At 37.6% G+C, this 16,656-nt stretch overlaps 1 protein-coding gene across 2 annotated transcripts in view; it reads right to left on the bottom strand.

Annotated features, from left to right (window-relative positions):
* The window catches only part of SAR1 (SUPPRESSOR OF AUXIN RESISTANCE1), a 66,880-nt gene that overhangs the window by 11,077 nt on the left and 39,147 nt on the right, over window positions 1–16,656 (bottom strand). For both annotated transcript variants that reach the window (XM_077377264.1, XM_077377271.1), the window contains 13 exons: window positions 15,279–15,461; window positions 14,689–14,881; window positions 13,988–14,559; window positions 13,558–13,720; window positions 10,358–10,635; window positions 10,079–10,266; window positions 4,686–4,756; window positions 4,253–4,599; window positions 1,281–1,349; window positions 850–1,168; window positions 497–628; window positions 214–322; window positions 36–110 (listed from right to left, as the gene is read on the bottom strand). In XM_077377264.1, coding sequence (XP_077233379.1) covers window positions 36–110; window positions 214–322; window positions 497–628; window positions 850–1,168; window positions 1,281–1,349; window positions 4,253–4,599; window positions 4,686–4,756; window positions 10,079–10,266; window positions 10,358–10,635; window positions 13,558–13,720; window positions 13,988–14,559; window positions 14,689–14,881; window positions 15,279–15,461 — 2,699 coding nt within the window. The remainder of the gene's footprint in view (window positions 1–35; window positions 111–213; window positions 323–496; window positions 629–849; window positions 1,169–1,280; window positions 1,350–4,252; window positions 4,600–4,685; window positions 4,757–10,078; window positions 10,267–10,357; window positions 10,636–13,557; window positions 13,721–13,987; window positions 14,560–14,688; window positions 14,882–15,278; window positions 15,462–16,656) is intronic.

Below are 16,656 nucleotides of genomic sequence, written 5' to 3' on the forward strand. Positions count from 1 at the left end.
CAAAGTCAGAAAAAAGGTTCAATGCTTTAGCTTACCCTACAAAAGATGAGGAGCCTACTCTATTTGGACAACATTTCTGTGAGATAGCAATAAAGACTCGCTCCAGTTCTCTGTAACAAGATCTTGTTAAATATTGCATGCATACCACTGAATAACATAAATGAGATTCAGATTAAAAAAAAATTATACAAAACATGAAATCTCAGTTCACACCTTTTCAATCCTGAACCCTTCCAAAATTTGAGAAGAATTGTAAATGCCATATCATAAAAGTCTGCCTGGATCAGTAGATCCACCAAATCTGATAAAACTGTTTGACTTCCTGTATTGAAGACAAAAAACAAAAAAAAAACCCTCTGGTTATGCTTACTATTACCTTGTTTGAGGAAGACAATAATAATGTTTACAAAAAGTGGAGTTCCACAAGTTCTATCAATCAACTGACCCATTCCAATGAAATGAGATAAAATGAAAATACTCTAATTTAGATCCTTACCTGCAAATGCTGGCTTAACATTTGCAAGTACAAGCAAATATTGCGCCGATGTAAGCACATACTCATTTTCAAGCCTTTCAATATCAATATAGCATTGCACGCTCCAACTTTCTGGATCATCTCTATTTATTGCTACAAAAATAGATCGTCGAATAGCATATTCACGTGTAGCAAATTGTAAAACATACATAATCAGAAAGGTGAATCACCTCACATCAAATCACATTATTTAGTTGAAGAAACTGACACATGGTAAATCCGTAATATTATGCCAAGAAAGAGAAGAATTGAGTAATAAAAGCAAAGCAAATGAAAAAAAGAACACAATTCTTATTCCAAGTCCAGATACTTACCGTTCCCTTCCATGATCCTTCGAGCCTTTTTATTTGGTGAATGTTGATCAGGACCAATGTAGTTTTCAAGCTGAGAGTCAATCCAAGCAAAATCACAGTGAACAAGATGAAGGGCGCTGATAGCAGCGGACAGCCCCTGAAGTCTCTCTTGCAATTTGTGAGAAAGCTGTGGGCATTCTTTTAGATTTGCTTCTTTTTTTAAACGAGTAGCGTACTGATACATGTAACTAGCTGCCTTTCTCCAGTTGTGTCGATACATTTCAAAAGTATAAAGCAGTTTGTATGGATTTGGCTTTGTAGTAATATCTGAACGCTCAGCCTGTATGTTTTAATTTATAGATCCATATGAATTTAATCTAAACAAAGGTCTAAATTATCTAAAAAAGAGAAGTTCTTGTATCATTATTTAGCATTTTGTAACTATGTCACACCTTCCAAACTAGCTCTTGCTCCACTTTGTCTATCAATCCAACAAAAGGGAGTTCACCATCACAAAGGACCTACAACAAAATGAAATGTAAAATTTTTACTATGCTAAAATAGGAATAACCAAACACAAATTACCACTCAATACAGAGTGCAATAAATTACTACTTTTCAGACAACAAATACAACAAGCATCTCAGCTTGTATCTGTCTATACAAAATACAGCCACGAGAAAGTGTTATTCAAGGTAAAAACTCGGATCAGGTACAACAGTAAGGAGCCATTTGGAATCGCAGATTTAGAATCTTGGATATCCTCAAAACCCAGTATGGGAGACGAGAGAAGAAGTAGACTGTCTGTTTCGCTTCTCTTGAGAATCTTGGATTTTAAGTAAGATATCCAAGATTTAGAAATCCATCCCCCATCCCGAGATTTCTAAAACCTGGAAACATGGGATGATCTCTGGCTCTCGGTGACAGAAAGAAGGGCAAGAAATTAGAAAACGACGGCTGGTCTGCTTCTTCTCTCGTCTCCTATCTACGATTTTGAGGAAATCCAAGATTCTAAAATCTGAGTATCCAAACGGCCCCTAAATACAAAACAAGCAAATTCAAATGATACGACAGATAAGTGTAAAAGTGTAAAAGGTAAAATGTCATGGCAACATCATTGCATTGTTCTAGAGCAAATATGAGCTGCCCAGTAGGAGATAGCTCATTGGTTCTCCAATCACTAAAGAAAAGTATGAATTATAAAATACCACATGTCCAGATGACACAAGTTAGGATAGTAAAGTCAAAACCATAGAAGCAGGATTTGTTCCTGGAATTGGGGATTCGCGAATCCCCGAATCGCGAATCCGAACCGTGATTCGATTCGAATCCCCGATTCTGGGGAACCCCGATTCCCAATTTTGTGAACCCCGATTCCCAATTTTGGGAACCCCGATTCCCAATTTATGAAAACCCGATTCCCACTTTATAGAAACCCCGATTCCCAGACGATTCCCTGCGAATCCCCAACGAATCCCCAGCGAATCCCAACTCCCCACGACTCTCAACGATTCCCCGGCGAATCCCCGACGAATCCCCAACGAATCCCCTACGAATCCCCGTCGACTCTCTGGCAAACCCACGATTCCCGCTTCCCACCATCCCAGGAGCCTTCGATTCCCGCTTTCGAATCCCAAATCGAATCCCGCTTTCGATTCCCGCCTTGGCAACCTTGGTCAAAACTCTATCTTCGGGGAGTTTTCTACTCCTCATCGCTTCAGTTTGGACTTTGGAGGCACAATTGTTTTTCTTCCCTTATATATTGGAAAAAAATTATTCTGAGGACTTATCAGCCATTTATGCAACATGTGACACGGCTTGTACTGTTTGATTTGATATGTATTAGGTTGTGATGTTGTTCCAACAATTGAATTATCACGTTGCACTTTTGTGAAATAAAGAAAAGCTAACACATCCCCAGCCCAAATTTTTATTTTAATCTTTCTACTTTCCACGTAATCTTCACTCAGGATATTCTAAGATGCATTTCAAATATTTCTCCCATTTCTTACTCTGTATATGAATAATGAATGTACAACAATTATTAACTGCTATGCATACTAATTATCAATTTAGTATGTACAGGGTGTACCACATTGGTCCCCACAGTGTCTCCCAAGGCAGGGGGTAGTTCGAGCTACCAGGGTGGCACATGGCACCTTCAACAACCCAGAAACACCCCCTAAATCAACTTGTGACTAGCTAAAGCCGACACAGCATTGTCTACCCAATACTGAAACTTTTCCAACTCTTTTGGGGGTCATGATCCAGGTTACCAAATGCTACTACATACATTTCAAAAGTTAAAACCTAATATCACTTTTGTGTATGAATCAATTGTTTCTACCACAAGAAACACCAGTCTATCAAGACCCATAGCCGAAAATTCTCATCACTCAAGCTCATAGGACTTCAAGTAATATAGAAGAAAAAAGTACATGTTGTCAGCCTAGTAACCACAAAAAGTAAAAATGTACCATGCTTGAGATTCTAAGATCTGGATGTAGAAGTGGGATTCCAAACAAAAGTTCTTCAAACCATCAAATTCATTCAATTGAGGTAAAATACCCGTGAATTTGATAGAATGTGCCCTTGAGAAGGTTCTTGGAAGCAATTCACCAACTTAAGTCCACTGGAGGCCAGAGTAGTTGCTGCATGATCTCATTTTCCAAAATGACATTTGATGGGTTCTTAGAATCGGTTGAAATGGAGTTCTATCAAAAGAAAAAAATATATATATTGCCAAGGACTTTGTTAAGTGATATATTAGAGCTTGATGGGATCATAAAAAAAACTCCAGCCTTTCAATGGTTCTACAAAAGGAAATGCACTGACAAAAACTTGGCCGCAGTCTTGCCGCGTTGAGTCTACTCAGTCAAGATTGTGTCAATCTGTTGGGTTTGGAAGCTATTCTGAACCCCATAAACCTAAAAGGAAAGAAAGATTCAGAGAGCTCATTCAATAAATCATTCATAATACATCCACTTGATGTGACAATATCCACCAAATCCTTAATACCGCCCTACTTGCATGATAATTTCCACCAAATGGCATTTCCAAAAAAATTTACCACAAAATCACTAGAAACAAATTATTCTAAAAAAAAGACTAGAAAAAATTAAAAGGCCTTCATAGTATGCAACAAGAACCATTTGCCACTATTAAGACCTAACAGTACCTCAATAGTGACTCTTCTACATATTATCTCCATAGAAAAAAAGCTTCTAAAAAATACACCTATGCATGCGTTGTCATTCTTTCAAGTGTATCTTATACTTTAGGAAGTTCACTTTGGAATGAGATGTCCCCAAGAACAATGATGAAAAAACAAACACAACTTTATGCTAACTTATCATAGTAGATGGATAAAGAGGGCTGGAAAGAACCATAGATATATCAAAGTAGCATGAGTTCGATGTATAACCTTAGCCACACCATGCTCGCAGAGAACAATTATGAAACGCCTCAAGCAGATATATTTGCTATCCTCATCCGGATTTGACGTTATAGCGCAATATGCATCCGTATAGTTGTTAAGATCTAATGTAAACTTGAACACATTTGCCCAGAGCCGTCCTCTAATAGTATTAGGAGGCTCAATCGGAGAATCAGGACCATTGATATCATGTTCCAAACTGTAAAGTTCATCTACTTGCTCTAATGCAGCAAGGGCAAACTGGCAAGCACCTTCACTCATATTATATTGCTCAAAAAGCTGCATTGCCCATTGATAATAATGAAGCTTCCATGCTGTCGCAGAGCCTGTATGAGCTGAAAAGAGAAAAATGTTAAAAAAAAAAAATACCTGCAGGTTTCTCCAATAAGCACAGTGGGATCCCAAAATAAACTCGCTGTACCAGGGTATGGCAGGCCTGTTTGGAAGAATATACTTTGCAAAGCTTGGTGTGCATTTTCACCACATGCAGCCCTGAATGAGAAGTTTATGATAGTAGATAACGATAAGAATTAGATACCATGTACATATCATGGTCACTCCTAAGGCAATAATCTAAATGAAACTTGTAATCCAAACCTATAACAGATTTGACTACAGAGAAACAGTTTCATAAGTAAAACAGTACAACAAAACCCGAAAAAAAAGGATGATGAAGAAACTAACTGTTGAGATATACGTTATTTATGTTTTAATTTTAAGGGTGTTATGGTCATTTTGTAATCTATTACTTAAGTGAATAAAAAAGGGAGTGCTACACGAATTGAAGTACACGAGAATTTAGATGGTGTATGGCTGTGCATGCCCGTGGAGCCCCAAAAGGCAGTGGGGCACACATTGTTTGGTAGATCCAAACCATTCATTTGTTGGGCCCTGACGTAGATAGGGCGTAATTTTCAAAAAAAAGAAAAGAAAAGAAAAGAAAAAGTACACCCAGAAAATCTTCCCTGTAGGATGATCCTAACCCCTGAGAAAATCTTCCCCGTAATTAAATACAGAGCCGCATTAGCTACTTATATGGAGATTACTAGGATTCGAGCACAACTCATAAACTGCTGTATTCATCTCAATTCTTCTACTACTCTATACGCAAAACTTGGTCGCAGAAAATTTCTATCCATATTAGAAATGGAGAAGAATAGTTGGCATTGAATTTGGCATTCCAAAAAATCCTTGTGGATGTCCAATGATTGCTAGGGTAGAGAGGAAAATTATGCACATATGGTCAGACTATGCTTATTAGGGAAATTTTTTTTTGGCCTCCACACACTCTACGCCCCTTTCTAAAATTATGACATCAATACAGAGAGAATATGAAGAGATGCCCTATGGGAAGGGGCATGGATGGAGTATAAGTTCTACCTAGTTGATTGAAGCTGCGAGGTGTGTAAGTCTAAGAGAAACAAAATCTTAGGAAAAGGAAATACCCCCCCGCACGCACACACACGCACACCATCCCAACCACAACAAAAAAAAAGGGAATAAAGCTACTTGGGAAATATTTACAGAGATTTTGAGAAGTTGAGGTGCTTTAAAGAAAAGTAATTTTGGGCATGCATTGGGTAGAGTACTTTTGGCGGGACTAGAATGTAAAAATTAGAAGAAATGGCTCAGGTGTTTGGAATTCAATTATTAGAAAATCTATTTCTTAAGTTCAAGGAATGTTAGGTACATGATAATAGTTGAGAACTGGATCAGGTTATGGGAGGATATTTGGTTGGGAAGTGATGTGTTGTGTAAAGTCTCCATGAAACTATACATGTTAGATAGGGAAAAGGCTGCTAGTGGTTACAAATTGCTATGTTCGAAGAGGGGGAGGTAGTTTGCTATCTAGAGTTCAGAAAAAATTGGAAAGAATGGGTTTAGGTACATGATCATAGTTGAGAACTGGATCAGGTTATGGGAGGATATTTGGTTGGGAAGTGATGTGTTGTGTGAAGTCTCCATAAAACTATACATGTTAGATAGGAAAAAGGCTGCTGGTGGTTACAAATTGCAATGATCAAAGAGGGGGAGGTAGTTGACGAGGTAGAGGAGTTCGACTTCATCCACTATGCTACCGAAATGAAGAATTGTCAAAAGGGATCCATGACCAAAACTACAATGAGTATCCGGAAAAGGGGGTGAATGATTTCGAGTAGCCTATGAAGGTATTCTTTATGCCAACACCTTCCTAACTAATATGCCCAAATCAACTAAACGTGTTGGCATAAAGAATGTCAGACTCCAAAATGTGGCCGATGGATCCTCCTTTTGAAAATCTTATATTGAAAGTATCAAGTGGAGGGCAGAAGCCTCAGGCTTGGGGAGTGGGTTACCGATGGATCCTCCTTTGCTCACTTTATCTTATTTTTACCAATAAAAAAACAAGAGGCTGAGTTGCCTATGGAAATTTCTATCTTCCACTACCCTTTGAATTGTTGGGAATGAAAGAAACGACCACATTTTAAAGGGAAACGGAATAACTTGGGTTGCATCATAAATGATAATTGTTGAAACTTTTGACAGTGCTTAGAAATGCTACGAGTATGCTAACATACCATTGAAGGTTATAATAAATAATTGGATTGCCATCAATTTGGATTTTTCACCCGGAATCTTAATCTCGATACGTGGTTTCCCCAAAAATCCTAGATGGATCAAGCTTAATTTTGTTTAAAGTCACCCTCGAGATTTTGGCAATTATTCATAGAGATGGACACTGTTGTTACTTTAGATTCCTTTGCTCAAATTCATGGAGAAGGGAATGATCGTGCAAATTCTTTGGCCAATTACGACACTATACTTGTACATAATTGTTAGTTTGACATCATATGTCGGTTTTGTAATTGCTTCCCATGTCGGTTTTCATTTGGCCTTCTTGGCTTTGTTGTTTTGTTTCGTTACTTCTTTAATATTGTATAACTTGTTTGAAGAAAAGATACTATGACGAACATGAGGATCTAAAAACAAATTTTAATGAGCAAATTTATGATGATGAAATTTATAAATCCATGAAAAAGGACGAAGACTATTCACACAATGGAGTCTCATTATTAATTTTGCAAGTCAAGTTCAATTTCAGTAATTTGGCGTTGCAAGAATCAAAGCTTCCCAACGAATCTGTCAAAAAAGATGATAATACTAAATTCATCGCTCACAATGTTCCTGAGAACTTCCATCAAGAAGATGATGTGAACTCTTGGGAAATATGTGAAAAGGGATTTTAGAAGTATATGTAAGGATTTTCAAAGTTCAATTTTTTTAGGGAAATATGTGAAAAAGAATTTTGGAAGCATATGTAAGAAAGGAATGGAGCTCTACTCCAAATACCTCATTTGGTGGGAGGGATCTCCACATGATTTTTTATCAATACTTGAAGACAATCTTGTACAATTATAAATTCTCTCAAGTATATTTTTTTCCAACCATGAAGGAATTGATGCAACACATACCCATGGTGATGTAGGACCGGGAACAGAAATAGGAGAAAGAGAAGAGAATAAGAGAAGCGGAAGAAGAAGAGAAGATGAAGAATAGATGAGAAAAGGGGAAGAAGGAGAAGAAGAAAGAAGAAGAAGAGGAAGAGGAGAACTAGAAGTAGTAGAAGAGAAGAATTACAGGGGAGAAATCTCAATCAATCTTATCAATTATCCAAAACTTCTTAAAGTTCCATACATGAGACCTATATATAGGCAATGGAAATAAAATTCCATGGAAAATAAAAGCCCTAAAACTACAACATGAAAATAAAATACTAGACACTAAATAACACGTAAAATAAATCTCTAAAAATCCTAATGGGCAAAGATGCCTTTTATTGGACCTACAATATGCATAACATAGGTCCTTCAAACCATAAATAGAAGAGCGGATGACCTCAGAATACATAAACTTTTTATGAATTTTGATGATTTTTGCTTGTAATTTTAGAATATTTTTATTGTGTCAAAGTCACAGTTTTGGGAAAGGGTTGGACTGTTTGAAGTGTTTCGAGTTTCTAATTTGAATTGATGATGATAAAGTTGAAGTGGGAAGGGTGAATTATGATTGGCGTCCATTTGAAAACAGTTAGGATAGAAAGTAAAATTTTAAGATGAGAATTGAGTAAGTTTTCTTTGGGAAGATTCTGTTTTTTATGAAAGAATTCTAGCTTCTTTAGGACATTTTTTAGAAGTTTTAAAGTTAGAACTCCATATGAGACATATAGGCTGTTTGCGTCCAGAGATGGAAATATGTTAGAGGTAAAAAAGTCTATTTTTTTAATGTAAGACACTCTTTTTGGGGAGATTGATTAATTACAAGTGAAGTTTATGCAAGGAGGTTTATCATTCTCTATTGCTTCTCTTTAATATAGCACCATATCTTACTCTCCTCGTCAGTTATTGAGGTATGTTCTTGGTTTTGTTTTGCGCTGAAGTTACTTTCAGAACACGTGATAATTATTCTGTCTGCTACAGCATTTCTAGATGAATTAAAGAATAGAGGAAAGCAAGTAGAGGGAGACCGCGTTATAATATAATGAGGCACCCCTGTGATGACATAATGGGCCCAAAATTTGATTGATTTAAATCATCTGCCTGGTAGGCCCTACGTTGAATCTCCAGTGGCCCAACTGTGATGACAATCAAGTATTCCATTCATATGCTCTTGATCAGAGAGTTGGAATCATTTGATCAACATGATTATTGAGGAATTGAAAATTTAAGGTGGGAGTGACAATGAGGACAATTTGGATCAACAGATGGGACCCACAAATGAGATGTGACCTTAATGGAGCATTCCTCACAATCAACATATTATCAATTCCTTTGTTTAAGTTAAATCTATCAAATTTTCTACTATCTTATTTGGATGTCTTATGTTGCATCTCATGGTATGAATATCCTTATTTGTATTTATGTCGTAAATTTCGGGAAATACCGAGTCAAAACTCTGTGACTACATCCATATCTGGGCATCATAATTTATTACGCAGGAGTATGGGTGTCACAATTTATTAAGTTAACCAGGAGTATGGGTGTCATAATTTGCTAAGTTAACCAGTTTTTTTAGATTATAAAGTGGAATTTCTACTTGCTTATTCAAGTCCTCTTTGTGAGTAGTATCAACCAATAAAAATTCTAAATAAAAGATGTAGGTAGAAAGTACCAAAACAAGTTGGTAGCAATACCAGTTCCTGGAAAATAGGTAAGTACAAAACCAACTTCCAACTCCTGGAGAATGGTTTCCAGAGTAGCGGCCACAACCATGCTAAGAAATGCAACTTTAAAAATTCCACACGCATAAGTCAGTATTTCTAATCACAAACCTTCACCAGCAACTACAGATAATAATGACATTTATTATGACCAACATCAAGTTAATCTTCGATGACCAGTGATGATTGATGAAAGGTTCATTCAATAAAAGAAAAAATGTGGGCAAAGAACAAAGGCATCTTGGAAATAAAAAAACCAGGACCTTTTTTATTAGAATGAGGCACCTCTTCCATATAAGATATAGGGATTTGCTAGTATCCATCACAAAAGGCATTTCACGGATGGGCTGTTACATGTGAGAGCAGCCACCTCATGAATGAAGACAAAATCTGCTGAAAAGTGAGCCTGTGTGGCTGCTCTCACATGCAACAGGTCAACAGCCCATCCGCGAAATACCTTTTGCGATGGACGCTAGCAAATCCCAAGATATAAGTATAAATAGAACAGTACTGACAAAAATTAACTGGTGCATTGAACGATACCATATTATATCTGAAGAGGTCCACAAAATGCATAAAAATTATTACCGGAAAAATGCCATTCAAAAAAATATTACCGGAAAAAACAACGAACAGCTTCACGAACTTTCCTCCCTTTTAGGGCTCCACGTAATCCACTATGTGCTCGCACCAGAAGGCAAAATCCCATAAGATGAAGACGAGCACACCAATCTCCATTAGTGCTTTGAGCACTCTGGCATGACTTTTCCATGTGTGAATGCGCACCAATAATAACAAGAAGATTCTTGAAATAAAAAACAAAAAAAGATAGAATTTTTAGTACATACCACTGAATATCTGAATATTAAAAGAAAAAACAAGCCCAAGACATAAACCTCAACAGCTTCATATTGCCCATGCTTAAGTAGGAGTATCGCAAGCTCAGTTCCATGGCTAAAGGAGGCTTGAGATTCTTCTGTTGTACTGCCCCAAACAATCCAGCTGCTGAAGTTTCGTATAGAACTAATAAAATTGTTTGGGTCAGGAAAATATCTGGAGGAAAAGTAGCCATGGTTTTCAGACGAGCCAGGGAAATTACGTAAAAGTATACACGCCAACGTGAAATTTCGTGTGCCAAGTTTTTCATCCCATGATCTTTTATCAGTCTTGTTATCTGAAAAATAAATAGTAGGAATGAGAAGAATGGGACCAAAAACCATCCTCGGGTCAACTGCACTAAAACTCTAGATGTCTCAATTGATCGTACAAAAAGAGACATTGTCCATCATGCACTAAACAACAAGCATTTATCCAAACCTCCAAAAAATCTCGCAACAAAAATTCAGAGCTAAGATGGTTTAAACTGTCTGAGACAACAACTATCTTAATATGGCACATCACACTGCAACCTGTGTTTCTGGTGCAATGCCATTTTTCTTTACTTTTCTTATAAGAAACAATGGATTATTAAGAGAAGAAATACAGCATACAAGAAATGATACACGACAGATAAAGACAGACTACAACAATGAAAACAGTAAGAAACATGGAATTACAGATCGCCAAATACCATAAATCGAATTTCAAAATTATTGAAACGTGACACATGGTTGTATCATATGCTACCCCACACATTCATGACACATGCATCAAGCAATACTGTTTGATAAGAGATGATAACCATGTGCGCATTGTATGTGTCTAGGGCGGCACGCACACACACACACACACACACACACACACACACACACACATATATATATATATATATATATATATATATATATATATATATATATATATATATATATATATATACAAAGAGAGAGAGAGAGAGAGAGAGAGAGAGAGTAAAGCATTCCTGCACAAGAGTGCAGATAAGCTACGTGCACTCGAGTGCAGAAACAGGGTGGTCCCACATTTTTTGGGGGATCCAAAGCATTCACTTGGAAGGCCCTTCCATGGATAGGCTGTGTATAAAATCATCCCCATTGGATCATCCTAACCCTGCCATTTGTGGAGGGAAAGAATGGGCAAAACATAGACACAGTGTCTGCCCATTTTTTCCCTCCACCTTTGATTGGGTTAGGATGATCCAATGGGGCTGATTTTTGGGACACACCCTATCCATGGAGGGGCCTTCCAAATGAATGCTTGTGATCCCCCAAAAAATGTGGGCCCCACCCTGTTGCTGCATTCGAGTGCAGGTAACATCCGCACTCTTGTGCAGTAACACTTTAGAAGAGTGCAAGAACACTTTACTCTCTCTCTCTCTCTTTATATATATATATATATATATATATATATATATATATATAGCTAGGCTTAGCTGCGCTCGAGCACAGAAACAGGGGGGTGGGGCCATTGGGGGGGTGATCCTAAGCATTCATTTGGAAGGCCCCATCATGGATGGGGGGGCCTACCAAAAATCAGCTCCATTGGATCACCAATGGGTGTCCATTTGTGGGGCCAAATATGGACAGATACTGTTTGTCCACAAATCTGTCCATTTTTTGCCCCACAAATGGACACGCTAAGGTGATCCAATGGAGCTGATTTTTGGTGGACACCCTACCCATGAAAGGGCCCATCAAATGAATGCTTTGGATCCCACCCAAAATGTGGCCCCACCCTGTTTCTGTGCTCGAGCGCAGCAAATGCATGCTCATATGAGAAAAGGTTTCTGTGCTCGAGCGCAGCTAGGCTTAGCTGCGCTCGAAATGCATGCTCATATGAGAAAAGGGTTTATGTGCTCGAGCGCAGCAACTATATATATATATATATATATATATATATATATGAAAATTCATACATCTAAGAGTATAAAATGAAGACATCCGTAAAGAGGTGGGGGTGGCACCGGAGCACCGCTTAAGATGGTTTGGGCATATCCAACGTAGGCCTTTGGATGCTCCAGTGAGAAGAAGTGGCTCGTGCCAAGTTGATGGAGTAAAAAAGAGGTAGGGGCAGACCGAAAGCAACTTGGGTAGAAACAGTGAGGAAAGACTTGAGGGCTAGGAACATAACAGAGAGCATGACCTTGGATAGGATAGAATGGAAGAAAATGATCCATGTAGACGAACCCAACTAGTGTCAGGATTAGACTTAGTCAATTTGAGCTGGGTATATCCTTTCACCTTCTTCATGAAATTGTTCTAAAGGATTCATTAGCCGACCCCAACTAGTTTGGGACAAAGGCTTAGTTGAGTTGAGTTAAGTAAGAGTATAAAATGAAAAAAAAAAAAAAAAAAAGATACTCCAGAGAAAAATGGACTGAATTTCCAAGATAGGAAAAGGAAATTACAACATTTCATGTGATTTTGCACTCAACAAGATTTACTCACGGTGAGTGTGTCAGATCTTGCATCCTACAAGAAGAACCGACGAACCGAAGAGGAAATGCACATCACTTCATGAGAGTGCAAATCTCTAGCGGAGGGAACGTCCTTCTCCCTTAGAACACCTCCAAGATCCCTCCAAACTCCAAGTCCCCAAAAATTAGAATTCTCAAAACTAACTAATCTCTACTCCCTAGCCCCTATTTACAGAAAACTCCAGCATCAATATGATGATGTGGCATTCCACTTCAGCCCGCACTTACACTTTACAACACCACACACTTGTACAATGTATTAGGCACATGCACCACTTAACCCACGGCTAGCCAAATCTTGGCCGTTGATCTACTACATCAATGCAACACCAACTCTTGGCCCGATCTACTTCAGTTAACCTCTCTCCCATGATAACCAATACAAGTGTGCGCACGCACACATTTACAACATAAAAGGATATAACAAAAGACACGATAATATTTGAATAGAATCGGACTCAAATCACTACTTAACATTCGACGCATCAAAATAGGTATTCCCAATCTGTTATCAAGCTATAGTACAACTCTAGCTAAAGACTATCAAAGGAAAAGGTCATGAGCATAGATACCAAAACCTGCAAAATAACTATGACAATGGAAAAACGAACTATGCCAACAACCAACAAAAAAGGGGTAAGTGGATAGATATCGCATGATAGAGATAAAGAGCAGGTGATAGCATGATATAGATACAATGATGAAAGCATCCAATGTTGTTACCAATATGCAATGATGAAAGCCGAGAGCTAAATTCATCTAAAATTGGTGATTCAGAAGGTGTTGTTCCTGTCAGATGGAGGACCAGCCACGGCGTGAGTAAGTCCTGAATCATCGGAATCAACTGAAGTTGTATTCGGGAGATATCTTCGTGAACCATACAGACCTGTAACACGTAGAAATTAAACATAAGAAAGGAGAGCTTTTTGATAATTCCTCAAAGCAACCATTTCCCAAAAGAAAATTCCTCAAAGCAAATCCGTTGTTACAGAAATAATTAGAGATTAAAGCAAATACCAAGGGAAATGTAAGGAAAAATAAAGGCTACTGATATTTGCACCACCATGTTTTGATAACCGTTAAAAATAAAAGACAAGGTGAGTTTGTGCCATTACAAAACATGGTAGTGCATCTGAAACAAGACAAAACATACCTGCCCACTGATGTTGACAAGATAACATAGCAGCACAAGTATGTCGAAGGCAGAGTCAAGCATTACTCTTGCAACTTGAGAAGTCGCCTGAATTAACAGTAAACTATTGACATTAAAGAATTCTTTTGAATCCTGACCGTACACATGTTTATTTGGAATGAGATACTTGAGATACTTTTCCACAACATCCAAAACTCTACCCCAGTTAGTAGCTTTACTGCACAACGAACGAAGAGAAAGCAACATCTCAATTGAGAATTTCCTCTGGCTTTTGTGATCTGCTTTTTCCTTCTGAGAAGCAATATCAGCACCAAATTGTGATCTGTGGGCTGTTGTTACCGATGAACTGTATCCAGACACTAAAATCTTTACCAAACAAGGGATAACATCTTCTGAGGAGATAACTGATGGACTAACAAGTGATTCGTAGAATACTGCAGCCGCCGCCTTGCCCAGTTGGTGATTGATACTACTGATGCATCTTAAAACTTCAAATAGAATTTCACGATCCGTATCATCATCCGGTAAAACCAACCCCGAATTTATAAAATCACCAAACTCATCAAAACAACCTGACAAAATACAAGCAGACAATAATGAATAAAAGGCATTTCTTTCAATGATGAAAAAGTTTATTTGCAACATAACAAGGATGCATTCCAAAATAATATATGGAATGAAAAGCAAGGACCTAAACCTACCATAAATAAGCTGCTCAACATCTTCCAAGCATCGGAATACAGAAACGGAATTTTTCCGGATTAAGGCAATTGCCCCTCTTGAGGAATCGATAAGCAAACCATATGGTATACTGTTCTGACACCAATAATGAAAAAACTGAGAGCAAAATTTTTTCCAGTAATAAATTACGGAAATTGGACTTTCAGCAACTCCCTGAAACATCAGAACATTGCTTTCATCAATCAGGAACTTCCAAATAAAATCAACAACAATAAGAATAAGGGGACTGATATCCGCACTACTATACTTTGATAATGGGTCTACTCACTTTGTTTTATAATTTTTTAATTAGCTTTTAAGGGCTGTTACAATCCTCAAGAATGCTATCCACATCCAATCAGGAACCTGTAAAACCAGGTGAGTTGTCCCATTATCAAAATAAGGTATTGCGGATATCAGTCCCCTAATAATAATAGTAACAACAAAGACAATAACAAAAAGGCTTTTCTAATACATGGAAATAGAAGAAAAGAAAAAGGCAACACCAACATATGTTATTGTCTTTAAAGAAAAGAAAAAGGCAACACCAACATTTGTTAAAGCATTTTACCTCAAACTCAATAATTGAGAGAATTTCCTTTTTCAGACCATTAACAGTTAGAGATTGGAACTCAGAGTCCGACAAGTGTTTATTGTGATCCTGCATTGTTGCACGCAAGGCAGCATTTTGAGGAACACCAGGGTGGAGCAGCCTACGTAAGAAAATAGAAGACACGAATGGGACAACTTGATCCTGCAAAATGAGTCAATCACTTGAAAATTCATAGGATAAAAATGTGACATCAACAACCACAAGAAGCAGAGCATCATCATAAGATATTTTCATAATGGCAAAGGATATTATAAGAAATAGTGTTTATATATATATATATATATATATATATATATATATATATATATATATATATATATATATATATATATATATTGTGTGTGTGTGTGGAATTCATATAAAAAACTAATAAATCCTAGGATTAATCAACTATAATCTAAAACAAACATAAGATAATCAAATGACAACGCATTCATCAATATAATCTAGTTCTCTTCAATCTACAAAACAAAGCGACAAAGGGAGACCAATAGGATACAATGAATATAATATTGGAATAAAAGTTTGTTTCGGATTTTAGAGTTGGGAGAGGAGATATAACAGCAAATATTAGCTAAAGAACTAAAAGAAGAGTTTGTAATAAAAGAAGAAATAATAATAAAAGACGTGGACACAATATTCAATAATAAAACAGAATGTCACTATTAGCACTATACGAAAACATGTCGACACGTCCACATTAAGTCTAACACTTCTAACATTACATTTAAAAGTGACGAAAGGAGTGTTGACACGTGTGGAGACGCATGTCGTGTCGGAAATGACGTGACACTTGTCAGCAATACATTCAAAGTGTAGCCTAAATCATAGCTGATTTTCCTATGAAGAAATGCATAGAGTTGTTTTAAGTTTTGTTTGAGGGGTATTTTAGTCTTTGTCGCCATCTTATGTTGTAACCCTAGTATGTGTGTGTGTATCATATTACATTAGAGGTCGACTGACTGACCCTCACTTTCCCATCTCTTTCCCCCTTCTTCTTCCTCATCTTCTCTATGACCACCATCAACATGGTATCAGAGCTTTATGATTGTCCATCGCCTTCTTTCTCCTTCCCCTCTCTTTCTTCTCACACAAAACAAAAAAATGAGAAAAGATCTTACAGCCAACCCTAGGGTGCTGGGCTATCGCCCTTAAGGGGGTGGTCGTGAACGTCAGACACCCCCGTCGTGATCGCCGCACACCTTATTGTCATCGGCCTCGTCTCTGGCACTCTCTGATCCCTCTTTCCTTGATCCAGTCGTTGATTGCCTTCGTTTGTGATGGTGTAAGTCTTCGCCGACACAAGGTAAATAAGCGGGCATCCTGCCAACCAGAT

This window comes from Tasmannia lanceolata, unplaced genomic scaffold (genome assembly GCF_043159265.1).
Source record: "Tasmannia lanceolata isolate RefF3 unplaced genomic scaffold, GAP_Taslan_0.1 ptg000002l, whole genome shotgun sequence".
In the NCBI taxonomy this organism is placed as follows: domain Eukaryota; kingdom Viridiplantae; phylum Streptophyta; class Magnoliopsida; order Canellales; family Winteraceae; genus Tasmannia; species Tasmannia lanceolata.